The 26,659-nt window shown below is 47.1% G+C and overlaps 2 protein-coding genes across 2 annotated transcripts in view; one reads left to right on the plus strand and one right to left on the minus strand.

Annotated features, from left to right (window-relative positions):
- The window catches only part of DFFA (DNA fragmentation factor subunit alpha), a 401,378-nt gene that overhangs the window by 279,945 nt on the left and 94,774 nt on the right, over nt 1-26,659 (plus strand). The window lies entirely within an intron of this gene.
- KIF1B (kinesin family member 1B) overlaps nt 1-26,659 on the minus strand; it is a 171,406-nt gene that overhangs the window by 16,808 nt on the left and 127,939 nt on the right. Inside the window, exons 32-39 of the mRNA XM_060170919.1 lie at nt 25,654-25,772; nt 23,227-23,282; nt 20,499-20,607; nt 19,631-19,697; nt 18,117-18,201; nt 12,971-13,076; nt 4,748-4,862; nt 1,970-2,103 (exon numbers count right to left, since the gene is read on the minus strand). Coding sequence (XP_060026902.1) covers nt 1,970-2,103; nt 4,748-4,862; nt 12,971-13,076; nt 18,117-18,201; nt 19,631-19,697; nt 20,499-20,607; nt 23,227-23,282; nt 25,654-25,772 — 791 coding nt within the window. The remainder of the gene's footprint in view (nt 1-1,969; nt 2,104-4,747; nt 4,863-12,970; nt 13,077-18,116; nt 18,202-19,630; nt 19,698-20,498; nt 20,608-23,226; nt 23,283-25,653; nt 25,773-26,659) is intronic.

Below are 26,659 nucleotides of genomic sequence, written 5' to 3' on the forward strand. Positions count from 1 at the left end.
CCCATATACTCATTCTTACAACTGGGTGGCATGCAAACATTTATTTTATTTTTTTATTATCTTTATTTATTGGATAGAAACAGCCAGAAATCAAGAGGGAAAGTGGTGATAAAGAGGGAGACAGAGAGATACCTGTAGCCCTGCTTCACCACTCGCAACACTTTCCCTCTACAGTGGGGACTGGGGGCTTGAACCTGGGTCCTTGTGCACTGCAACATGTGTGCTCAGCCAGGTGTGCTGCTACCTGGCCCTATTTTATTTTATTTAATTTTTTACCAGAGCATTGCTCAGCTCTGGCTTATAGTGGTACTGGGGATTGAACCTGGAACATTGGACCATTAGGCATGAAAGTTTATTTGCATAACCACTATGCTATCTCTCTAGCGCCTTTAAAAAAGATTTTATCAGGAGTCAGGCGGTAGCACAGCGGGTTAAGCGCACGTGGCGCAAAGCACAAGGACCAGCATAAGGATCCCAGTTTGAGCTCCTGGCTCCCCACCTGCAGGGGTGTTGATTCACAGGCGGTGAAGCAGGTCTGCAGGTGTTTGTCTCTCTGTCTTCCCCTCCTCTCTCCATTTCTCTCTATCCTATCCAACAACAGTGACATCGATAATAACTACAATAATAAAACAACAAGAGCAACAAAAGGGAATAAATATTTTAAAAGAAAAAACGATTTTATCTGGGGGCCAGGAGGTAGCACAGCAGGTTAAGCTCACATGGTGCACAGTGTACAGACCCACGTTAAGGATCCTGGTTCGAGCCCCCGGCTCCCCACCTGCAGGGGAAGTCGCTTCACAGGTGGTGAAGCAGGTCTGCAGGTGTCTTTCTCTCCCCTTCCTCTCTTGATTTCTCTCTGTCCTATGCAACAACAATAACAGCAGTAACAATAACAACAATGATAAACAACAAGGCCTCAAAAAAGGAAAAAAATAGCCTCCAGGAGCAGTGGATTTATAGTGCCGGTACTGAGTTCCAACAATAACCCTGGAGGCATAAAAAAAATATTGTATTTATTCTCTACTGAGGGAGATTAGAGGGAGAGAAAAGCAAAGCCCCCTCTAGCGCATGTGCTGCTGGGACTGAGCCTGCGGCTGCACGCTTGAGAGTCCAGTGCTCTGCCCACTGCACCACCTCCCAGACCACTACTGGGTGATTCTTGATGCATCTCTGTGTCTCAAGTAGGAGGAGACTCCCTTTGGTCATCACTGGGGATCACTACTCCAGGCTAACTTTACAGTCGGGAGAGAGCGAGAGGCCACAGTGTGCTCATGTGGTGGCATGGGGTGGCAAAGCAGGTCCCTGCCCGGGTGAGCTACCTCACTGGCTCCAGAATGAATCTTAAAAGGAAGCGGGTCCCTGCCCAGGTGAGCTACCGCACTGGCTCCAGAACGAATCTTAAAAGGAAGCGGGTCCCTGCCCAGGTGAGCTACCTCACTGGCTCCAGAATGAATCTTAAAAGGAAGCGGGTCCCTGCCCGGGTGAGCTACCCTCACTGGCTCCGGAACAAATCTTAAAAGGAAGCGGGTCCCTGCCCGGGTGAGCTACCTCACTGGCTCCAGAATGAATCTTAAAAGGAAGCAGGTCCCAATAACCAGCTGTTAGAAACGATAATGACATCTGAAAAAGCTTAGACACTGACAGGCGGAAAGAGAATGCAGCACAGAGGCTCTGTCCACTGGGAGTCAGGCGTGAACCGGGTGCACACAGCGAGGCTGTGTACCATCCTGGCAAGCCAGCTCAGCGGCTCTCAACATCTCGCCCAACGTGGTCTGGGAGGTGGTGCAGCGGCTAAGGCACTAGGCTCTACCTCTTACTCAACGCCTGCACTGAAGTCATGGCACCCAGCTGTCAGTGACCAGAGTGCTGTAGAGTTCGCAAACGCACCGACAGTAAGCCAGGGACTTTAAAAGGTTATGACTCTGTCTGAGCAGGACTGAGTAGAACAAAACTTGCCGGAAAGACTTACGAGTCTGGTGACTTGGAGTAGCTGCTGCCAAAGAGGCTGCGCAAAGAGCGAGGCGGAGAGACCTTCGCCTCCCGGGAGTAGAACACCATGCACACGTCCTTGGTGATGACAGCAGGCTGGATGCAGTGGTCCAGCTGGAACAGACAAGAGCGGCTCCTCTGAAATGCGGCAGGGACTGCTGGCCAGCATGCACAGCACTGCATCTTTCTGACTCTGGAACTTATTTTTGCCTCCCGGGTTATCTCTGGGGCTTGGTGCCAGCACTAGGAATCCACTGCTCCTGGTTGCTGACGTCTTCTTCCTCCCTCCCCCCCATTTTATTCGATAGGATAGAAAGAAATGGAGAGAGGAGGGGAGACAAAGAGGGAGAGAGACACCTGCAGACCTGCTTCACCGCCTGTGAAGCTTCCCTCCCCATAGGTGGGGAGCCCGGAGTTGGAACCCAGGTCACCGCACGGGTCCTTGTGCTTTGTGCACCAGTGCTCGGCTACTCCGGCACTTTCATATTTGGGAGCTGGTTCAGAAGATCTCAGGTCCACAGTATTCTAACAGGAGCTCAGCAGACAGCAGGCACAAGGCTGGGCCATATTCCTTGCAGGTGCATTTACTTTACTTAACATTATTACTGGCTTTGGGGGGGTCAAAGAGACAGCTCACTAAAGGGTATGTGTCGGTAAGCTTCTAGTTCTGCTTCTGGGATCTCTTCTGTTACACTGCTTGACGTTGTGGTCTATTGACATGGTCATTCTATTTACATTTACATATTGACATGGTCATTCATTTACATTTACATTTACTATTTACATGGTTGGGTCTCACTCCCCCTGCCTCCGGGAGATTGTGGTTTAGTCCTTGCTAGTTTGCGCTTCTTCCTTCTCCCCGCCCCCTATCCGACATACTTCCTGGGTTCCTGACTTCCGCCAGAGGAGAGAGAAGCAGGACAGAATTGGGTTGTGACTAGATTAGATTAGTTTTTTGAACTGTTCGCTCGTGAATAAAGAAATACTGCTTCTCCGCTCAGCCATGTGTCCCTGGTCGTTGGTCTCCCTCCGTGAAGCTAGCCCGGCATACTGGCGCCCTTCTTCTTCTAGTGTTTGCCCTTCTTCCGTAGCCAGTCAACAGCGTCAGGTTGAGCCTGATGTCAAGTTTCGAGACCTCCTTTGAATCTGGAGAGGTGGCAGTCGTTGACTATGTGGGTCATAGTCTGTCTGGAGCCGCAGGGGCAGTTCGGGTCGTCTCTGGCTCCCCAGCGATGGAACATAGCGGCGCACCGGCCATGGCCTGTTCGATAGCGATTGAGGAGGGCCCAATCATAACGTGCTAGGTCAAAGCCGGGTTGACGCTTGCAGGGGTCTGTGATGAGGTGGCGCCCTGAACTCTGACGACAGTATGTACCTTGGCATGTACGTGGTCTCATTTTTTGGTCTTTTTTTTATTAAATTTATTTTCCCTTTTGTTGACCTTACTGTTTTGTTCATTGTTGTTGTTGTTATTACTGATATCACTGTTGGATAGGACAGAGAGAAATGGAGGAGGGGAAGACAGAGAGGGGAGAGAAAGACAGACCCCTACAGACCTGCTTCACCACCTGTGAATCGACTCCCCTGCAGGTGGGGAGCTTGGGGCTCGAACCGGGATCCTTATGCCGGTCCTTGTGCTTTGTGCCACGTGCGCTTAACCCGCTGCGCTATCCCCCCCTTTTTTTCCCCTCAGGGTTGTCACTGGGGCTCGGTGCCTGCACTACAAATCCACTGCTCCTGGAGGCTACTTTTTTCCCTTTTACAGCCCTTGTTGTTTATCATTGTTATTGATGTTGTTGTTGTTGTTGGAAAACAGATACCTGCAGACCTGCTTCACCGCCTATGAAGTGACTCCCCTGCAGGCGGGGAGCCGGGGACTTGAACCAAGGTACTTACAACAGTCCTTGCACTTAGCGCCATGTGCGCTTAACTTGCTGCGCCACTGCCCAGGCCCCCCACCCCCGTGGTGGAGGGGGAAGAGGGAAGCTTTACTCATGGTAGAGGGGGAGAGGGAAGCTTTACTAGTGGTAGAGGGGGAGAGGGAAGCTTTACTAGTGGTAGAGGGGGAGAGGGAAGCTTTACTAGTTGTTGAGGGGGAGAGGGAGGCTTTTCTAGTGGTAGAGGGGGAGAGGGAGGCTTTACTCATGGTAGAGGGGGGAGGGGAAGCTTTACTAGTGGTAGAGGGAGAGAAGGAAGCTTTACTAGTGGTAGAGGGGGATGGGAAGCTTTACTAGTGGTAGAGGGAGAGAGGGAAGCTTTACTAGTGGTAGAGGGGGAGAGGGAAGCTTTACTAGTGGTAGAGGGGGAGAGGGAAGCTTTACTAGTGGTAGAGGGGGAGAGGGAAGCTTTACTAGTGGTAGAGGGAGAGAGGGAAGCTTTACTAGTGGTGGGGGAGGGGAGGCTTTATTAGTGGTGGGGCACCACTGCAGTGCCTCTTCTCTCTCTCTCTCTGTCTCTCTCTCGCCTCTATACTGGGGGTGGAGAAAGAATGAAAGAGAGAGACAGAGAGAGGGAGGAAGGGAGGTAGGGAGAGGTAGGGAGAGATAACGGCACAGAGCCCCGCTATAACCACGTTAGGAAAAAGAAGGGATTAGATTACTTGCTGAATTTGTAAGGAAAGTCGTGAGACTTTTCGATGGAACAGAGGCCAGAAAAGCATCTACTTGAGTCAGAATGTAAGTCTGCAGAGTAGAAAGAAGCAAGCAGCTGCCTCTTCCCTGCCCAGTGGGCAGGCGGCCTTGTGGATGGGCCGGCTCACCTCCAGGTAGGCTGACAAGGTCATGTAGATCTTCTCTCCGTAGGGAGTCACTCGGTTCAGAAGGAGAGAGTTGTGGAGAGAGCTGTCCCACACGGCCTCGAATCGGTAGAAGGTCCTATGGCCAGAACGGCAAGAGGGAGTCATCCAAAATGGAAAGTCACCTCCATCCTTCCAGCCCCCGTTGCTGTCCGTAAGCTACAGAACCCCACGCCTTCTGAACACCTTCAACTTACTCGACTTAACTAGAGTAAAATGCTCAGCTTCTAGGAGGAAGAGTAAGGCTCCCACCTTCTTACTCCCACCCACTACCATCAAGTAGCATTTGGCTATTTTTTTCTTATCTTCCTACTAACATGAAGAATAGTGCTTAGCTAAGATGAAAAGGAAAAGTGAGTATGGAGAGAAAACCAACGGAGAGAGAAAAACTCAGCAGCTCCTCTGTCAGCCAGCAGAGAGCAAGAAGCAGGTACTCAGTGCTTCCCAAGTCTCCATGCCACAACGCACTGTGGCGGGCCTCGGCAGTGCCACCAGCACGTCTGGGGCAGGGAGTGCACGAAACAGGGCCACTAAATAGTCTTGCTTTACAGCGGGCAAGCTCTGCTTAGCTGGTGTCCCCCTAGACATCGGAGAACCAACTACTCGTGTCAGTTTTCAAAAAGCCCACACGAAAGCCAACCTTACATATAAGTAACATCCGGAAGCTTAATTTAACTGGGAATACACCGTAGTCCTCACTTGACATAAACATCATCTAGTTCAACGTCTCGTCTGATGTTCTCATCTAAGTTCTCTCCGAACATCAGAGACCAAGTCGACCTCCTGTCTCCCTCTCGGCCCCTGCAGGAGTTGGGGAGACGGCCATCTCTCCCCAGAAGCTCATCTTCATGCCGTCGCCTCTGTAGCTGACTCCACGTCACTATTAGAGAAAGAGATTTTGTGTTTTGTTACCTGGCCAGTTTCTCCCTCCTTCCCCAAAGTAATCTCACTGTTGCTGTTTCTGGAATTCCCATGACAAAAAGCTGGCATCTGAATTCTCTAAATACACAGGCTTCCTTCTCCAGAGACAACACAATTCTACAAGAAGCAGTACTTGTACTAACACCACCTCATCCTGCAGTTGCCAAGACGTGAGTGAAGCCTGCTTCTACTCTGCAGCTGCAGAACTCTAGACCCACAACTTCCCGCAGTGCCTGGCACTCTCAAGCTGAGCTGCCGGCCTTCTGAGGCAAGAACCTGCTCTACAAAGACACACTGGATGTAGAGTCAGCTAACAAGAGAGGCGAGTCCACAAGACGCAGTAGGAACCACAGTGACATCAGTGACACACAGCAGCCTCGGGCCAGCAGGCTCAGGAGAGAAGGCTTTCTGCCACGCGGCCCTGTTCCCAGCAAGCCTTCATGCCCACGTGGCTCTCGGACTAAGTCTGCCCTGGGTGATAAAGACGCCTCTTCAGCAGCTGCCCCTGACAGACATGCCCTTGACCAGCCCTGCTTGCTGAGCAGCCTGGGTGGGGCTTGTCTCACGGCACGGTCAGGTCACAGGCATGCAGAAGTGAAATGCGCCCGCCTCCCTTTTCCCTTTTTCGAGGGAGGAGATCGCTGGCAGAGATCTTGACCCCTGCTGCCTGTACTGACTGACAGAGCTTCGCAATTCCCAGAGCCGCTGTTTCATGACTCCCATTCAATGGAGACAAATGTGGATTTGTGTGAGAAGACCTCTTTCTACTTCTGTTTTCAAGTTAAGTTTTTATATAAGCTAAGTTTTTTCAGCAGAAAGTTGATTAACACAAAGAGATTTCTGACCCCACTAAAATCTTATGTGTGAGGTGTTATTTTTTTGGGGTGGGGCATATACTGGAATTTGGTTGTAAGAAACATGATGAAGAGTGGTGAGAAGTATTAACTCAATCAAGCTCACAAAAAGACGGGTAGAAACAGGCTAAGCACGGAGACGTGCTTTCCCATGTGGCTCTTCTGGCAGTCAGGAGACAACTTCAAGTGAATTTTTCAAGATGTTCTGAACAGTATGAACAAAACAGATTCTGCATCCATATCTATCTTCATGCCTATATCTATTAAAAAATTCAGGTGGTTATCTTATCATGAACCTCATCCTTCAGCCTTCTTCCCTGACTGAGATACAGGGTGGGAAATACTTCTCTTCACTATAGAACCACAACTGTTTCTATTCCCAGAGAAGGAAGGAAGCTGGTAACTAGCCCTTATAGAGAAAGAGAAATGTTTAAAAATAAAGATTTCTCACAAACTCAGCTACTATCCAAATAGCCAAGCTGGTCTCTACCGTCATGAGCAACTAGGCAAAACCACAGAGCAGTAACCCTTTGAAGCACTTAACAGAAAGGACAAACCAAAGGGACAGAAAACAAAGCCTGAGGTCATGTATGGAATGAGGAGAGAAACATTTGACGTTGGAATGTGGGAGAAAACTTGAAGGGGTGAAGAACAAAACTGACAAGTTCAGTGAGTGAGCTAAGAGAATGACTGAAATCGCACATGGAACCACACAAATCAGGAGAGTGCAGAGCACAAGGCTGCAGGAGAAAGCCTCGCTCTATCCCAGGGAAGCGCTACATGAACAGCAGGGACAGCGGCCTAAGACAGACGGCATTCGCATCAGCTACAATCTGTATGTGCAAAACAAGCAAACAAAATACCTAGGAATATCCTTATCAAGAAAGAGCCTGCAAAAACATAAAAAAAGCTTGTTAGTGCCGCAAACAAAACAAAAAGGAAAGAAGAGAGAGAAGCAGAAGAGAAAAAGACAAATTTGCCAGTAAGCCAAGTGAATTACAGTAGACAGACAATTAACAGAGAACTTCATGGGGCACGGTCTGATGGAGGCCTTACAATGGACATGGGAAACACGTTCTCTGCAGAAACATTCGGCTAAGGAAAACGTTGGGCACGAGGCAATGTGGAAACCACCCTATTAAGACCCTTTGGGATGCCACTTAGCATTAGAATGGCAGCTGAGTTGCTGTGGATTCCAGGGAAAATGAAGTCAGTTTTGTAATTTCAGTATAAGGCTGAGAGGAAGCAGGGGTTCTTGTCCGTATCAGTATGTCAGAAAAGGCCTGTAACATGCATGTTTAGTGTACCCAAGCTGGAGTTCTAATAATTCAACATTAAAAATTAAAGCACAGAGAAAAGCTCTCCAAATCTAACTCCACCCAGCAACTTCCTTTGCTAACCCTGTACCCACTCCTAACCGTGCAGCTGCATGTCCGCCTCACTGAACACTACATTCTAGAAACATCATCTCACTTTGCTAGACAGCTTGCTTCAAAAAGCTGAGGGGCAGGCTTTCATTTAGACCAGATCTGTTATGCAACTGAATTTATTATTAAAATCATCTAATGTTAACCAACACTAGACAACCCAGTGAAGCACAAGGATAAAAAGAAATTTTGTTTTGGGGCTGGGTGGTGGCACACCTGGTTGAGCGCACATGTTACAGTGCATAAGGACCTGGGATCGAGCCCCCGGCCCCATCTGCAGAGAGAAGGCTTTGTGACTGGTGAAGCAGGGCTGCAGGTGTCTCTACACAATAAAGATAATAAAAATTAAAATATATATTTATATAAAAGAAGAGATTTTGTTTCATGTGAAAAAAGTAAGTGTGAAATGCAGGCTGAGCATTTCAAAAGCTCTGATGTGGGGACGGGGGGCTGAGAAGGTGCTGGGGACGCTGTGCGCTGCAGTGGAGGAGCCAGGTGGGCAGAGGGAGTGTATGCAGGTGCCTGTGACCCTGTGACACCAGTTGTCTTTTTGGTCACTATCCCCAATCAAACAATAAAGAAAAACAAGACTTTATAATGGTGGGCCAGTGATTAGTTCAGCTGGTAGGGCATCTGCCTTGCCACATGCAGAGCCTGGGTTTAAGCTCCAGACCACCTGCAAACACTACAACCACGCTTAGGGAAGCTTCGGTGTGAGGGTGTCTCCCCGCTCTCTTCATCTCTGCTATTTGTCTATTTTGCTCTATCTGAAAAAGTCAACAGTGAAATCACGCATATGTGAGGCTGAGGAAAGCGCGCGCGCGCACACACACATACACACACGAATGGTGAGCTGGCGTGAGATCACTACAAAGTAAAACAGAATACAGAATACTTCTCAGCTATGTAAAATGATTTAAACGTCTAGGGGCCGGGCGGTAGTGCAGCGGCTTAAGCGCATGTAGTGTGGCGTGCGAGGACCTCTGTTTGGGCCCCCGGCTCCCCACCTGCAGGGGTCACTTCACAAGCAGTGAAGCAGGCCTGCAGGTGTCTCTCTCTCTCTCTCCCCCTTTTCTTATTTTATTTTTTTATTTTATTTACTTATTGGATCGAGACAGTCAGAAATCAAGAGGGAAGGGGAGATAGAGAGGAAAAGAGACAGAGAGACACCTGCAGTCCTTCTTCACTGCTTGCAAAGCTTCCCCCTTAAGGTGGGGGTTGGGGGCTTGAATCTGGGTCCTTGGGCACTCTAACATGTGTGCTCAACCAGGTGTGTCACCACCCGGCCCCCTTCATTCCCCTCTCTGTCTTCCCCTCCTTTCTTGATTTCTCTGTCCTATCCAACAACAACCTCAGCAGCAGCAGCAGCAATAACAACAATGGAAACAAAAGACACTGCCAGGAGCAGTGGATTCATAGTGCCAGCACTGAGCCCCGTGATAACCCTGGAGGCAAAAATAACACAGTAAGAAATAATGATGGCTTCATCTTTGCCCCACCGAGCATGGAGCCAGAGGAAGGAAGCTAAGTGAGAGCAGTCAGGAGAAGACTGAAAGCAGCAGACCTCACTCAGAGGCGGAGCTCAGAGACGAGGAGGGAAAGGCAAGACTTGGGGTGAAACTTAGAATAGCTGTGGTCTGGAGATGGGGTCCCAGGAGGGTGCTGAGTGGGCGCTGGCACACAGTGCTGACTGGTGGAGGAGGGCCGCTGGCAGTGGTGGGCCTGGTGTGGAGACAGCCATCGAGGGAAGGATCCAAGCCTAGGTGACAGTAACTGTCTTACAGATTCCGTGATAAAAAGCTGACATTTTGGACCAGACAACTCCCCCAGAAGAACGTGCACTCGACCTGAGCCTCAGTGCTCTGTGGGAAAACATGCAAGGTACATGCAGTGGCTGTCACTCCGGCCCTCTCTCTTTCTGTCTGTCTCCTTCTATCTTACATTTAAAAGGGTGGGGAAGAGTTTGGCAGGAACAGGAGAATCAGGCACAAAGCCCTGCCTAAAAGTTAATTTTTTTTGTTGTTACCATGGTTACTGTGGGGACTCAGTGCCTGTGTGACTCCACTGTTCACAGAGAACACTTCTTCCTCTTTACTACCGAGTGAGAGAGACAGAGAAGAGAGTCCTGCAGCACTGCCCTCTACTCATGAAGCTCCCCCTATCGGTGGGAACTAGGAGCTTGAACCTGGGCCTAGTTTAAAGAATTGTGTAAGGGGTTGGGTGATGGTGCACTGAACTGAGTGCACACGTCAGTTACCATGCACAAGGGCCCCAGTTTGAGTCCCCACTCTTGCTCATGGGGGGAAGCTTCACAAAAGGTAAAGTAGGTCTGCAGGTCTCTCTGGCTCCCCCTTCCCTCTCAGTTTTTCTCTGTTCTATCTAATAATAATAAGAAAAGAGATAGAAGGAAAAAAAGGAAAAATGGCTGCTAGGAGCAGTGGATCTGTTATGCAGGCACCAAGTCTCAGTGATAACCCTGGTGGCAAAGAAAGAAAATATATAATAAAGAAATTTTCTTTTTTTTTTATTTAAATTAAATTTTTAAAAAAATTTTATTTATTTATTATTGGGTAGAGACAGAGAGACATTGAGAATGGAGGGGGAGATAGAGAGGGAGAGAGACAGACACCTGCAGCCCCACTTCACTATTCGTGAAGCTTTCCCCCTGTAGGTGGGGGCCAAGGGCTTGAACCCAGGTCCTTTCGCACTATAATGTGAGTGCTTAACCAGGTGCGCTACCGCCTGACCCCATAAAGAAATTTTCTACTTAAGATTTTCTTCCTAAGTTTTTACTTTCTGTTCCAGTAAACTGAAAGTCACTGGTGAATGAAGCATGGATGTGATTTTCAACAAGACCATGAGAAATCCAATATACAACTTCAATAATGCAGCTGAAATTGAAGCAAGAAATGTTTCAAGTAGATGCTTGCTATTCTTGATGTGCAAACTCCTCTGGTCAGTTAACTCAGATCTCTAAGAAAGATAAGCATGTGCAGCTGACCACGAGTCAGACGCCTGAAGGTCACTGTACTGCAGACAAGTGGAGCGCTCCTAGCGTTTCAAGCAAAGCGCTCCTAGCGTTTCAAGCAGACTCTGGCTTTTTGTCTGTATTCTACTCTGCTCCTCACGCCTCACAAAAGAGAACTGTGTGGAGCCAATGCTGACTTTGCAGGGGCAGTATTATTCATCCAGGAACAGGCCAGGGAGGGTCAAAGAACCTTTCTTTCTCTCTGCCACCCTGCCCCCTCCCCCCCCCCCCCCCCACGGAACTGAGGCTTTCCCCAGTGCTGTGGGACAAGGACAAGCAAACTGCAAAGTAGGCGAGCAGGTGCTTCCCAGGTATCTATCTCCCTGCTGGCCCCAACTGTGGAGTGTGTCTGTCTATCTGTTACCTCGTCTAGCCAACACAGGTCTGAACATGTTTCTGGAGCAGACAGAGGAGCAATGCCAGGCAGTGTTCTAAGCTCCTGCTAGAACACACACCCACCGTTCTGCCGCCCGCACTAGGTGTGGAGACAGAGTATCCACGCACAGGGATGCGACTCTTCTCCGAGGAGGTGAGAAGGTCCCCTTGAATTTACTTCCAATCTGACACAGAATGACCAAGCAAGCAATGCCGTCATCAATGGGTTATGAAGTCAAATTTGAAGGAAAACAATTTTTTTTTTTGCCTCCAGGGTTGTCACTGGGGCTCTGTGCCTGCACTACAAATCCACTGCTTCTGGAGGCCGTTTTTCTCATTTTGTTGCCTTGTTGTAGTTGTTATTGTTATTGTAGTTTTAGCTGCTGTTGTTGTTGGACAGGACAGAGAGAAATGGAGAAAGGAGGGGAAGACAGAGGGGGGGAGAGAAAGACAGACACCTGCAGACCTGCTTCACTGCTTGTGAAGTGACTCCCCTGCAGGTGGGGAGCTGGGGGGGGGTCGAACAGGGATCCTTACACTGGTCCTTGCGCTTCATGCCACGTGCACTTAGCTCACTGTGCTACTGCCCAGCCCCGCTTAAGGAAAACAATTTAAGCTTAAATTTAGACTGATAGCAGCCCATCTTGGTCTGAAGAGTTCATATTAATTTACTGCTTTAGGCATATATGAAGATGGCAATGAATAGAATTCTCAAACCTCTGCACTGGCAGTAGCAAAGATTAAATACAAGAGGCCCACTCTGCTATTCTGAGAGCTTACTGCACTGCAATGACCCCACAGGAAAACATTTAGCTTTAGCAAAAATTGACTTTTTTTTGCCTCCAGGGTTATCGCTGGGGATCAGTACCTGCACTACGAATCCACTGCTCCTGGAGGTCATTTTTTTCCCCTTTTGTTGCCCTTGTTGTTATTGTTGCCATTGCTGTTGTCGTTGTTAGAACAGAGAAACAGAGAGAGGAGGGGAACACAGAGACGGGGAGAGAAAGACAGACACCTGCAGACCTGCTTCACTTCCTGTGAAAACGACCCCCCCTGCAGGTAGGAAGCTGGGGGCTTGAACCAGGATACTTGCACTGGTCTTTTGCACCATATGCACTTAATCTATTGCGCTACCACCTGCCCCCTGAAAACTGACTTTTATTATTTATTTTTTACCAGAGCACTGCTCATCTCTGGCTTATGGTGGTGTGAGGGACTGAACTTGGGACTTTGGAGCCTCAGGCATGAGAGTCTCTTTGCATAACCATTATGCTATCTATCTTCGCACCTTAAAAACTGACTTTTATTTTTAATCCCTGGGTGGCATGCTGAGTTCTCTTTTTTCTCTTCTTCACCACTATGTTACATCAAATCAAACTTGACAGTGAGTACAAGGGTAATCTTTGACCACTCAGACATAACTCAAATTATTTATTTAATTTTGGAAAGCAGGGTGAGCATGAAGAAGTGTTCTTCCCACAAAGGGAATTAGGGAATTAATTTCCTCACCAGCATGGAAGTCATTAATATTAATGAGCAGAGATCTCTGTGGCAGTTTATCACACTTTCTAGGGTAACCTACCTGCTGGAGTTGTGGGAAGACTTCAGGTACTTGGCGGAGATGATATTCAGGGAGAGGATAGCGTCAACTGCAGTTTCATTCACCTCAGCCTTATTCCTAATCCGACCTATATAAAAAAAAAGAAAAAAGAAGAAATAAAGACAACAGAATATGGTTCCATAAATGACGATGACAGTCTTTCGGTAAAGCAAGTAAGTGACTTTCACGATCTCTGTCTGCGTCAAGTGCTGGGAGGGGCCGCCTGGTTGACCAGAGAATGGTGAGTCAAAACCCCAAAACAACAGAAAGCCAGTAGCCCAGGAGACGTGCAGCAGTAGCTTGTTGGACTTCTAAGTGCTAAGTCTTGAGTTCAATCCCTGGTACTGCCGATATCAGAGTGATGCTCTGATTCTATTTCTCTCTCATAAATAAATAACTAACTTTTTAAGGCAGACATATCCCAGGGCTCTTCAGAGAAGTCTCAGCCACTGCTTCCTCTGCATCGCACCCTTCCCCTTCTGAGTGGTCTGACAACAACTCTTGTGTTTTGTGTAGTAGTGCTTCATATGAAAACCATGTTGAAAAAGCTTAAAATAAACTGTCCTGAGGTGGCGGCACAAGGTCTTGATCCTGGGGTCTTGGTCTGATCTACCAGCACCCAAAGAGGAGTATGAATACAATTCAGGAGGTCTGTGAGTTTGGATGGAAAAACATGTTCACAAGCCTCCATCGGAGACACTTCCTTTAGCTGGAGACGAACATATTTGTGACTCTGTCCTTAATAAAGAGCACAGATGTTTTCATCTCACTTGCAGGTAAAATATCTTGAATTCATCATCACTTTGAATGACAAAGATTCGACTCACTGCTTATTTATATCTACTTCAATAAAGAAGAGATCACATTGGAAACTTTTTTTTTATTACTTTAATCCTGTTTCTTTTCATTTTATTTTGCCACCATGGCTATCACTAAGGCTCAGTGCCCGCACGATGAATCCACTGCTCCTAGTAGCCATTTTTGCTTTTTTTAAAAATAATTTTTTAAGTTTTTTTTTTTGACAGGATAGAGAAAAACTGAGATGGGAAGAGAGAGAAGAAGGGAGAGAGACAGAACACTTGGAAGTATTTGTTTTGTGGCTTGTGAAGCTCTTTGCCCCTCTCGCAGGTGGCGCTTTGCGCCATGTGCGCTTAACCCGCTGCGCCACCACCCGACTCCCAGTGCAGGTATTCTTTAGTGCAGGTATTCATCAGTGCAGGTATTCTTTAGCGCAGGTATTCATTAGCGCAGGTATTCACTGGCGCAGGTATTCATTAGCGCAGGTATTCATTGGTGCAGGTATTCATTAGTGCAGGTATTCATTAGCGCAGGTATTCATTGGTACAGGTATTCATTAGTGCAGGTATTCATCAGCGCAGGTATTCATCAGCGCAGGTATTCATCAGTGCAGGTATTCACTAGCGCAGGTATTCATCAGTGCAGGTATTCATTAGTGTAGGTATTCATCGGCGCAGGTATTCATCGGTGCAGGTATTCATTAGTGCAGGTATTCATTAGCGCAGGTATTCATCAGCGCAGGTATTCATCAGTGCAGGTATTCACTAGCGCAGGTATTCATCAGTGCAGGTATTCACTAGCGCTGGTATTCATCAGTGCAGGTATTCATCAGTGCAGGTATTCATTAGCGCTGGTATTCATTAGTGCAGGTATTTATTAGTGCAGGTATTTATTGGTGCAGGTATTCATTAGCGCAGGTATTCTTTAGTGCAGGTATTCATTAGCATAGGTATTCATTGTTGCAGGTATTCATTAGTGCAAGTATTTATTTGTGCAGGTATTCATTGGTGCAGTTATTCATTAGCGCTGTTATTCATTAGTGCAGGTATTCATCAGTGCAGGTATTCATTAGCGCTGGTATTCATTAGTGCAGGTATTTATTGGTGCAGTTATTCATTAGCGCTGTTATTCATCAGTGCAGGTATTCATTAGTGCTGGTATTTATTGGTGCAGGTATTCATTGGTGCAGTTATTCATTAGTGCTGTTATTCATCAGTGCAGGTATTCATTAGTGCAGGTATTCATTAGTGCAGGTATTCATCAGTGCAGGTATTCATTGGTGCAGGTATTCATTAGTGCAGGTATTCATCAGTGCAGGTATTCATTGGTGCAGGTATTCATTAGTGCAGGTATTCATCAGTGCAGGTATTCATTGATGCAGGTATTCATTAGTGCAGGTATTCATCAGTGCAGGTATTCATTAGTGCTGTTATTCATCAGTGCAGGTATTCATTAGTGCTGGTATTCATTAGTGCAGGTATTCATTAGTGCAGGTATTCATTAGTGCAGGTATTCATTGGTGCAGGTATTCATTAGTGCAGGTATTCATCAGTGCAGGTATTCATTAGTGCAGGTATTCATTAGTGCAGGTATTCATTGGTGCAGGTATTCATCAGTGCAGGTATTCATCAGTGCAGGTATTCATTAGTGCAGGTATTCATTAGTGCAGGTATTCATTAGTGCAGGTATTCATCAGTGCAGGTATTCATTAGTGCAGGTATTCATTGGTGCAGGTATTCATTAGTGCAGGTATTCATCAGTGCAGGTATTCATTAGCGCTGTTATTCATCAGTGCAGGTATTCATTGGTGCAGGTATTCATCAGTGCAGGTATTCATCGGTGCAGTTATTCATTAGCGCTGTTATTCATCAGTGCAGGTATTCATTAGTGCAGGTATTCATTGGTTCAGGTATTCATTAGTGCTGTTATTCATCAGTGCAGGTATTCATCGGTGCAGGTATTCATCGGTGCAGGTATTCATTAGTGCAGGTATTCATTGGTGCAGGTATTCACTAGTGCAGGTATTCATTGGTACAGGTATTCATTAGTGCAGGTATTCACTAGCGCAGGTATTCATCAGTCCAGGTATTCATTAGTGCAGGTATTCACTGTTGCAGGTATTTATTAGTGCAGGTATTTATTGTTGCAGGTATTCATTGGTGTAGGTATTCATTAGTGCAGGTATTCATTGTTGCAGGTATTTATTAGTGCAGATATTTATTAGTGCAGGTATTCATTGGTGTAGGTATTGGATGCATTGGATCGACCTTCTCGTGGTGCATCCCGTGAGTACCCATTCATTGGGGAAACTGACGATCCTTCCTAGCTGACTGAATCCACATGGATCCCAGTCACTTTCAAAGCCAGCAACAAGCAGCTCCTGACAGCTTTCAACCTGACGTTGTTGACTGGCTACGGAAGAAGGGCAAACGCTAGAAGAAGAAGTGTAGGTATTCATTTGTTGGATAGTATGCCAGCTCCCCCTGGCTTCTGCTTAACCAAGCACCGGTATGCCTATATAGGGATTGATTTGATCCCATTCAAAGCGGTCTATTTACATAAATCACTTTTACATTTACATAAAGCACCACACTCCCTCCAGGGCATTAGTGGTTTAGTGGTAGAATTCTCACCTGCTCCGCCCCCTCTCCTTGTCACACTCTGATTTTCACCAGTCACTTTTTGCTCCACCCTCTCTATGTCACATCCTGTTTCCACCCTACTTGGAGAATATAAAAACAGCTGCTCTTCTGATTAAACACACATGGAAATTGCTTTCCAGCTCCTAGGGTTCCAGAGTGTATCTCCTGCAAAGTTAGTGCGGCACGAGTTCCTGATCCCTCTCCCACGCAGCAGCCTAGATCGGCTCCAGTTGAGTTCTCTCCAAGCCAGAGAGCACTAGCTCGGGAAGAAGCACCCTCAGGCTATCCCGGCATTCATTAGTGCAGGTATTCTTTAGTGCAGGTATTCTTCAATGTCATATGCTTTACATTGGTTTGTTCTAGCCTTCCCCCCGCCAAGAGAATTGGATCAGTCCAATTAATTTCACGGGCCTGCTTGGCCCCGCCCCAAGAAACCCGGAGAGAGGGTTCCTGAGTTCGAGAGTGACAGAGTTCCGGAGTTCCTGAGTTCGAGAGTTTCAGAGTTACAGAGTAAGAGAGAGTTCCACAGTGGAAGAGTTTCAGGGGGTTCTCCAGTACGAGAGTTTTAGGGTTTCAGAGTAAGAGAGAGTGCCAGAGAGACAGAGTTCCTGGGTTCCTGAGTTCCAGAGTAAGAGACGGTTCTTGAATTCGAGAGTAAGAGAGAGTGTGCCTGCGCCACCGCAAAGAGACAGCAGAGTTCTGTTTGGTGATTAGTTTGTCTTAGTTTATGAATCGTTGTTCCTGAATAAAGAAATAGAGCTTCCCTGCCCAGCCGTTGTCTCCGCGTCTCTGTTACCCGCCGTGAAGCTAGCCCGGCCAGCAAGAGCCTTCCGAAATTTTAACAACACTTCAATGCAGTTATTCTTTTACTGGAAGTATGCTTTGGTGCTGGTATCCTTTTTTTTTTTTTTTAATTTTCTCTTTTGTTGTCCTTTTTTTTTTTTTTTTTCTTTTTTCCCTCCATGTTATTGCTAGGGCTCAGTGCCTGCACTATGAATCCAGTGCTCTCGTTTTTTTTTTGTTTGTTTGTTTGTTTTTAAAAAATTATTGTGGTGGTTATTATTAGTGTTACTGATGTCGTTGTTGCTGGATAGGACAGAGAGTAATGGAGAGAGGAGGGGATGACAGAGAGGGGGATTGAAAGATAGACACATGCAGACCTGCTTCACTGCTTGTGAAGAGACCTCCCTGCATGTGGGGAGCCGGGGTTTCATACCAGGATCCTAATACCGATCCTTGTGCTTTGCACCACTTGTGCTTAATCCGCTGTGTTACTGCCCTACCCCTGCCCTTGTTGTTTTATTGTTGTAGTTATTGTTATTGATGTCCTTGTTGTTGGACAGGAATGAGAAATGGAGAGGGGAGGGGTCGGATAGGACTTCCATGGAGAGAGGAGGGGAAGACAGAGAGGGAGAGAGAAATTAAAGATACCTACAGAACTGCTTCACCGCCTCTGAAGTGACGCCCCTGCAGGTAGGGAGCCAGGGCTTGAACTGGGATCCTTTTCTGGTCCTTGCGCTTTGCACCACTTGCGTTAACCTGCTGTGCTACCACTCGACCCCCCAGTGCCGGTATTCTGTTTGGTGTTCTAGTCTCCCCAGTCTTGTTCCCAGGACAGTCTTCCACACACCCGACAACAGTGTCATCTTTCTAAAGCTGGCTACCCTTAGTCAGTGGGGGATACTCACCTACCACCAGCTCCCGAACATCTTTCCAGTGGAGCTCACTCCCCTTCTCATGGATAATGGTCACTGTGATTCTTCGCTGGATGCCCTAAGTATTGGACGGATGCAATTTAGCTGAGTCAGTCGGTTACACTCACCTGCTTTTCTGTATCATGTGGTTTGGGGCTAAGCAGAATGGAGACAGGAGGTGGGAGATGCTGTCTGTACTGGCATTCTCATCAAAAAGAAACAGGTCAGGGACTGAGGGGATCAGGTTCTGATGTGGCCTTGAGAACAGGTTTTAAATGGGGGTCAGGCAGTAGCGCAGTGGGCTAAGTGCACACAGTGCGAAGTGCAGGGACTGGTGCAACACTCCCAGTTCGAGTCCCTGGCTCCCCACCTGCAGGGGAGTCACTTCACAAGCAGTGAAGCAGGTGTGCAGGTGTCTGTCTTTCTCTCCCCCTCCCTGTCTTCCCCTCCTCTCTCCATTTCTCTCTGTCCTATCTAGCAACAATAGCAACAGTAACAACAAGGTTAGCAAAATGGGAAAAATAGCCTCCAGGAGCAGTGGACTTGTAGTGCAGGCACCGAGGCCCTGCAATAACGCTGGAGGTAAAAAAAAAAAAAAAAAGTCGTTGCCCAAGTTGTATGTCTCAGTGCGTGGAGCTCTTCACTCTGCCCAGCTGGGACATAAGCATGTTTTCAATCACTGAGTCTACCTTTGACTCACCAAGGGGGAAGGAACTGTATTTCCTAAAGCTGTAGTCTAATGAAGCTCATTAAGATATCTGGCTGTGAAATGACCATTTCCAAAATAAAATTTTAATCTATATAGACACTAAATGAATAGTAACAAAATAAATAGCTCTATTAATAAAACACATATATAACAGTGAGGGTATACTCAAGGCAAGGTGGGAGGAAGAAATATTAAACATAAGCATCAAAAAAGGGAAAAGGGGGCGGGGGTAGATGGCATAATGGCTATGCAAAGAGACTCTCATGCCTGAGGTTCCAGAGTCCCAGGTTCAATCCCCGCACCACCATAAGCCAGAGCTGAGCAGTGCTCTGGTAAAAAGTAAAATAAAATAAAAGAATATTTTTTTTAAAAAAGGGAAAGGAGGGGGCCAGTCGGTAGCACAGTGGGTAAGCATACACAGTGCAAAGTACAGGGACCGGCGTAAGGATGCCAGGTTGAACCCCCGGCTCCCCACCTGCAGGGGCGTCACTTCGCAAGAGGTAAAGGTCTGCAGGTATCTATCTTTCCTTCTCCCTCAATTTCTATCTGCCCTATCCAACAACAGCAGTAGCAATAATAACAACAACAACAAGGGCAACAAAATGAAAAAAATGGCCTCCAGGAGCAGTGGACTCAGAATGCAGGAACTGAGCCCTAGCGATAATCCTGGAGGAAAAAAAAAAAAGATAAACGGCAACTCTACTCATATCCCAGTCCCCTTGCAGTGAGGATGAAGAACAGAATGAGCTCTACTGCGGTGTCCCCTCAGCATTCTCTTCTGTTCCCTAGCCATTAGTACCTGGTGAAGTAAAAATGCCCCCTGGCAGGGCAAGCCCGCTGTATGGTCCACCACAGCTGGGATATACCTGTAAGAACAGCAACACAGGAGAAAAGTGTGAGACACAGTACTGATGCCACTTAAGGGTCACTTCATCTGCAAAGCTGCCCTAGTGTAAGGAGTTTGTGGTCTTTGTCTTCCTCACCCGGGCGGACATTCACGCACATGATCACGTGCATTTCTAGACTTTCCACACGTCTGTGTCTTGTCCCCCTGACTAAAGCTTGCTTTGCCATGGGCACGGCCCCAATTAGAGGCAGGCTCCCTCTACACTGAGGGCAGTGTCTGTGCTGTGGTGTCTTTCTCTCAGTCTTCCTCTGTGGTGAAGCCTAAGTGTGGACAGAAACTAATTAATTAATTATTTAATAAAAAAAAAGCAGAAATAAACACACACACCCCCCAAAAATAAAACAACCCTGGGAGAGTGGCACCCACTCTTATGCGGTCCCAAGTCACAGTGAGTGGAGGACAGACACATCCCTGGCCGGCCCTTCACTGAGCCTGTCTCTGCCATGTGATGTGCTCTGCCCTCCTCACCCCTCTTCCTTTGCTGCTCTAAGCCCACTCCCCAGGTGGTCTGCATTCATGACAAAATGCCAGTCTCCATGGTCTTGCTTTTATTATCAAGAATATCAATTACTATGCCAGACAGTCTACTTTCTGACAAACATTGGATTCAAATAATAATAGCAAGGTCACCAAAATTCCACCCAAACTGGAATCTGACAGTGACAATGCCTCATGAACTAATATGTGGAGATTCAAAACCATTCTTTCTGATTTTGCCAAGCAGCACCATGTACTTAAAGTTTAAGAATGCTGGACTTACTCTCCTGTAGGCTCCAGTTCACTGATCTCAAACCAGACCAGGAGATCATACTTGCTCACACTCTGGCCAAGGCTGGCTTTGCTCATGGTGTTCAACCTGGTGGCTGGAACTTTTAAAACATTTTAGAAAATGTCAAAATCTGGTCCAAGCCCACTTAATAAAAGCATAAGCTTCATTACTAACAGTCTTCAAAGATAAACAGTTGGAATAGATTTCAATACACAGAATTCAGAGATGTGTCAGCATCAACCACGTTCTGTAGTTTCCAGTTCAGGGGACAAGGAAAGTGGAGCAAAACCATTAATAAGCCTTCCTCAGATGCTCACACCACTTTACTAATGGGAGAGACATAAGGGTCAAGCCTGCATATTGCCAGGTTTCATCAGACCCGGAGTGGGGTGTAGAGGCCCATCACCCAACCAGTTTCTCGAAATTCTAAGCTCGAGAGAGTCAGCTGGGGATCCTCAAGAGGGCAACACCTAAGCCGTTTGTCAGGTCAATAAGATCCCCTCTGCAGGGCTGGGGCACAGTCCTCCTAGAGGCTTGCAGAACTCTAGATGATTCTCATGTGCAAACAAGTCTGGGGCCCAGGGGCCTAATCTGTAAATATAGAGTGTTGTCTATTTCCAAGAATTTCAGATTCTACTGGTGGGCGTTCTGGAACACTGCAGAGATGGCTCTACTGTAAGAAAGCAGGAGCGGTGGAGTCATGGCCCAGCAACCCGGGCTTTAATTGCCGCTCAGGCACTAAGTATGCGACTGAGTTTCTCTCATCGCGTCTTGGCTGTGCCGTTCGAGGAAGATACTGTGGGCCAGGTGTGCGGCTCTGTGTGTGCATGTGTGTGCCCTGGGCTTGATCCTTGGTACCAGGAAAGAAAAAAATCTTCTAGTAATCTTTAAAGTGTCATGTACAAGACCCAGGTTTGAGCCCCCACTGCACTGAGGGAAGCTCACTTTTGATCTTTCTCTACCTCTGTCTCTATCTAAAACCAAACATCCTCTAAAAATAAACAAAAAAAACAAACAAAAAGCCCCCCCCCATTTTAACATGAAAAATGTGATTACAAAGAATATGAAAGAACTAATATCAAGAGTATGTCACTGTTTATATGATGTTAAAGATATTATTATTATTATTATTTTTTAAAAAAAGCTCTATGGGGTGGGGGTAGATGGCGTAAAGGTCATGCAATAGACTCTCATGCCTGAGGTCCCAAAGTCCCAGGTTCAATCCCCTGCACCACCATAAGCGACAGCTGATCAGTGCTCTGGTAATAAATAAATAAATATTTTTTATTTTACTAATAAAATTCTTAAAAAATTATTGATACTTGAAAGAAGAAAGAAAAACCCAACCAACCAACCAACCAACCAGAGCCACTAGACCACCTTCTCTGACTGCCTAATAACACTTTAAAAACTAAATGGGAAGAGTCCCAAACAGCTAGATGTAAGGAGTGCCTCCACACTTAGAGCGCCACAAGAAGCAGCATTCTAACATCCCTCTGAAGGAAATGTCCTGCCATGCTGACAATGTGCTAACGCCTACATCTGGCCAGTAGCAAACAGAAACATATTTCAAATCCAGGGATCCTGCTTTGTGCCAAACCTTTAAGGATGGGTCTACATCTAAAGGAGAGGAGCTAATTCAGTCACTGACCATCTCGTTTAGGTAACCTCTCACTCTCGCAGCTGGGGATGGGCAAAAAGAGAAAAAGTGGCAGCGGGTCACCCCATTGTGGAAGGTGGCAGCGGCAGAGGATGCGAGCATGGCGGCGTGCTCAGAAAAAGAGTCCAGCACACGCACATTCACACAGTCAGAGATGAGGAACCCAATCAGCTCCATCTTTCTCTCATGGTCTGAAGGCAGGATGGAGGTGAGAAGCACAGAGGCGGAGAGGGAGCACAAGGGAGGTTGCAACACAGCAAGAGGGCAATCAGGAAAATCAATGTAATATAATTGCTCATGCAGAATAAAGTTGATATGCAAAAATGCCCCATCACCTGACAGTCAATGGAAGCGCCGTACAAAGCAAGGGGTTATCACAACCTGCAGTAAGCAGGCCAGAGAACCGCCAGCGAAGTGTTCAGACGGGAGAGCGCATGCTTGCCCTGTGTGGGACCCTGAGTCCAATCCTCAGTAGTGCTGACAGCACCAGGGTCTTGGGCATGACATTATTTATTTAGTTTTTATTGGACAGGACAGAGAGAAATTGAGAGGGGTGGGGGAGTAGAGAGGGTGAGAGAAAGACAGACACCTGCAGACCTGCTTTACTGCTGGGAAGCGACTCCCCTGTAGATGGGGAGCTGGGGCCTTGAACAGAGATCCTTGTGTGGGTCCTTGCATTTTGTACTATGTGCGCTTAACCCGGTGCACTTCCGTCTGGCCCCCTGGACACGACACTTTAAAGAAAACATGGATGGTGGAGTGGCATGCTTTGGTGTCTCACTACTCCCTCTCACTTAAAAAAATAAATAAAAGAAAAAAACAAGACAGGGCTCAGAAGTATTCACATGCACAAGGACCTGGGTTTGATCTTCAGCAGAATGGACAAGGATAAGCCCAATATTCCTCTATTTTAAGACAAGAAGAAGAATTCTAGTTCCAGATAGACACAGGAATACACACACATAGGAATGAAGCAGTAAATAGCTTGAACGTGACTTTCATCTGAAGTCACCCATTCGGATAAGGAGCGACCCAAACAGGAGAGTGCAACGTGCTCACCTGGCTTAGACAGCGGCATGGGTGGGGGGGAGAACCGCCGGCCGGGCTGAGGAGGACTGCAGAGGAAGGAGGACAGACTCTGTAAGACCCAGGGGGCCAACATTGCTCTCCATGACATGCTTAGCCCCTTGCAGAAATAGCTCGCACTTTTAGTTGGAGCCTAATGTCAGCTATCAGTTGTGATCCCACACAGTAAAACTGAGGCACTATTTAGTAAATCAAAAACTAGGCCGGGCGGTGGCACACTGGGTTAAGTGCACAGAGTGTGAAGCTCAGGGACAGGTGCAAGAATTCCGGTTCGAGCCCCCGGCTCCCCACCTGCAGGGGAGTCGACTCAAAGGCGGTGAAGCAGGTCTGCAGGTGTCTGTCTTTCTCTCCCCCTCTCTGTCTTCCCCTCCTCTCTCCATTTCTCTCTGTCCTGTCCAACAACAACAATGGGAAAAAAAGATGGCCGCAGTGAATTTGTAGTGAAGGCAGCAAGCCCCAGTGATAACCTTGGAGGCAAATAAATAAATAAAAACAAAAAGTAATTTCTTTAACAGGGACACCCTGTCATTACCAAAATTTTTCATCATTGATTTCCTCAACCATTTGGTGTTTCTAGTTAGGCCTTAGGCATCATAAAGTTCTGGATGGTCAGAGACAATCACACACAATTTTCATATCATATTGCTACCAAGTCTCTACATTTTTTTAGAGTTTTTTTTATCCCCTTTTGCTGCCCCGTTTTCTTCATTGCTGTAATTACTACTGTTGTTGTTCTTGATGTCGTCGTTGTTGGATAGGCCAGAGAAATGGAGAGAGGAGGGGGAGACAGAGAGGGGGAGAGAGAGACAGACACCTGCAGACCTGCTTCACCGCCTGTGAAGCGACTCCCCTGCAGGTGGGGAGCCGGGGTTCGAACCAGGATCCTTACACTGGTCCTTGCGCTTTGCGCCACCTGCGCTTAACCTGCTGCGCTACCACCCAACTCCCTACTTTCTACATTTTTTAAACCTTACTTATTTACTTAGGAAAGAGAAACTGAGAGGGAAGGGGGTAGAAAAGGAGAGAGAGGGAGAGAGAGAGAGAGAGAGAGAGAGGGGGAGGGAGAGAGAGAGGGAGAGAGAGAGAGAGGGAGGGAGAGAGAGAGGGAGAGAGAGAGAGAGGGAGGGAAAGAGAGAGGGAGAGAGAGAGAGAGGGAGGGAGAGAGACAATGACATCTGTAGCACTGAGAGAGGGAGAGAGAGGGGGAGAGAGGGAGAGAGGGAGAGAAAGAGGGAGAGAGAGGGAGAGGGAAAGAGGGGGGGAGAGAGACAGAGGGAGAGGGAGAGGGAGAGAGAGAAGGAGAAAGAATGAGATCTGTAGCACTGAGAGAGAGAGGGAGGGGGGGGAGAGGGAGAGAGAGGGAGAGAGAGAGAGAGAGGGAGGGAGGGAGAGAGAGGGAGAGGGAGAGAGTGACATCTGTAGCACTGCTTCACAGCTTGTAAAGCTTCCCCCTTGCTGACGGAGACTGAGGGCTTGAACTCAGGCCCTTGTGCCCGGTAACATGTGTACTTAATTAGGTGCACCACAGCCCAGCCCCAACTTTCTGTTCTATTCAAGGTGGGGAGACAGCATAATGGTTACACAAAGACTCTCATGCTTGAGTCTTCTAAGTCCCCTGTCCCATCATAAGCCAGAGCTGAGCAGTGCTCTGGTAAGCAAACAAACAAAACAAGACCAAAAAACCCTCTAGGACACCCTTTTTTTTTTTTTTTTTTTTTTTGTTGTTTTGTTTTTCTTTACCAGAACACTGCTCAGTTCTGGCTTACGGTGGTGCTGGGGATTGAACCTCGGACCTCAGAACCTCAGGCTTAAAAGGCTTTTGCATAACCTTTATGCTGTCTCCCCAGCCCCACCTTTTCTCTTCTATTCAAAGTCACTTTCTACTAAAGGATAGTATTCAAGGTCACCTGGTCAAAGTTCAATTTTGTCTACCAAAAATTAGTTATTAGATAAAAGCTGATGCATCTAAAGAAAACTGAGAGGAATATATAAGCCTGTTAGCTACTCTTTTTTTAAATATATGTATTTTTTAATTTTTATATTTGTTTTCCCTTTTTTACCCTTGTTGTTTTTCATAGTTGCTGTAATTATTGTTGTTGTTATTGACATCACTGTTCTTAGAACAGAAAGAAATGGAGAGAGGAGGGGAAGACAGAGGGGAGAGAAAGACACCTGCAGACCTGCTTCACCGCCTGTGAAGCGACTCCCCTGCAGGTGGGGAGCCGGGAGCTCGAACCAGGACCCTTACGCCGGTCCTTACACTTTGTGCCACGTGCGCCTAACCCGCTGCGCTACGCCCGACTCCCACCCGTTAGCTATACTAAGTTCAGAAGGTTTCTCCTTTCCTGCAAGTCGCAACAATAGCAAGATGTCAGCAGCATAAACTCATTTAGTTCAGACCTGTTAAGATCCTGTCCTTGCAAGTGAAGTGGGTGCTGCTGGTAGTGCCCAAAGACTTCAAACACAATCGGTTTGGCTTTGATATAGTCCACAAACGACTCGGTCACCTCCACTGCAATCTAAGTAAGAAAGTCAGGTGAGATTAGGGAAGGCTCACTGGAGGAAAGCAGGCATTTCTGCTACAATCACATTAGCAGTTTTGAGTACAAAGTAGGCATGGGTGCCTTACTAAGTAAGTTTTGTGCACCAAGAGATGGGGCTGCTCTTTGATTAAAGAATTTATTTTATTTTAGTGAGAGAGACAGAGACAAAGCGAGCTCAGCTCTGGCTGATGGTGCTGGGAACTGAACCTGCAACTTTAGAGCTCAGGCATGAAAGTCTCTTGCGCAACCGTTATGTTGTCTCCCTAGCCCTCCTTTCTCATTTAAAAAAAATATTTATTTATTTATTTACTTATTTAGCCTCCAGGGTTATTGCTGGGGCTCGGTGCCTGCACTACGACTCCACTGCTCCTGGAGGCGATTTTTCCCATTTTGTTGCCCTTGTTGTTGTGCTTGTTGTAGTTGTTATTGTTGTCATAGCTGTTGTTGTTGTTGTTGTTGTTGGATAGGACAGAGAGAAATGGAGAGAGGAGGGGAAGACAGAAAGGAGAGAAAGACAGACACCTGCAGACCTGCTTCACCATTTGCGAAGCGAACTCCTGCAGGTGGGGAGCCAGGGTCGCCTTTGTCATTTTAACCACGCTTCAGGCATTCAAGCTATCCTTCAGCTTCCCCTTATAGCCTTAACAGTGTTGGCGTAATCAAACTCAAGCTTTTTCCACCTGCTCTCTTCTCCACAGCTGTGCTTGAGGCCTAATCCCAACTGTAGCCTTGCTTGCAAAGCTTCCCGTATTCTTCCACATATCAAGTCATTACGATATTGCCAGACCCAACTCAAACAGTACAATCATTACGAAACATGACTGTTCCCACAGGCCAAACACAAAGTCAAGTCTGACCCACCT

The sequence above is a fragment of the Erinaceus europaeus genome, chromosome 13 (assembly GCF_950295315.1).
Source record: "Erinaceus europaeus chromosome 13, mEriEur2.1, whole genome shotgun sequence".
In the NCBI taxonomy this organism is placed as follows: domain Eukaryota; kingdom Metazoa; phylum Chordata; class Mammalia; order Eulipotyphla; family Erinaceidae; genus Erinaceus; species Erinaceus europaeus.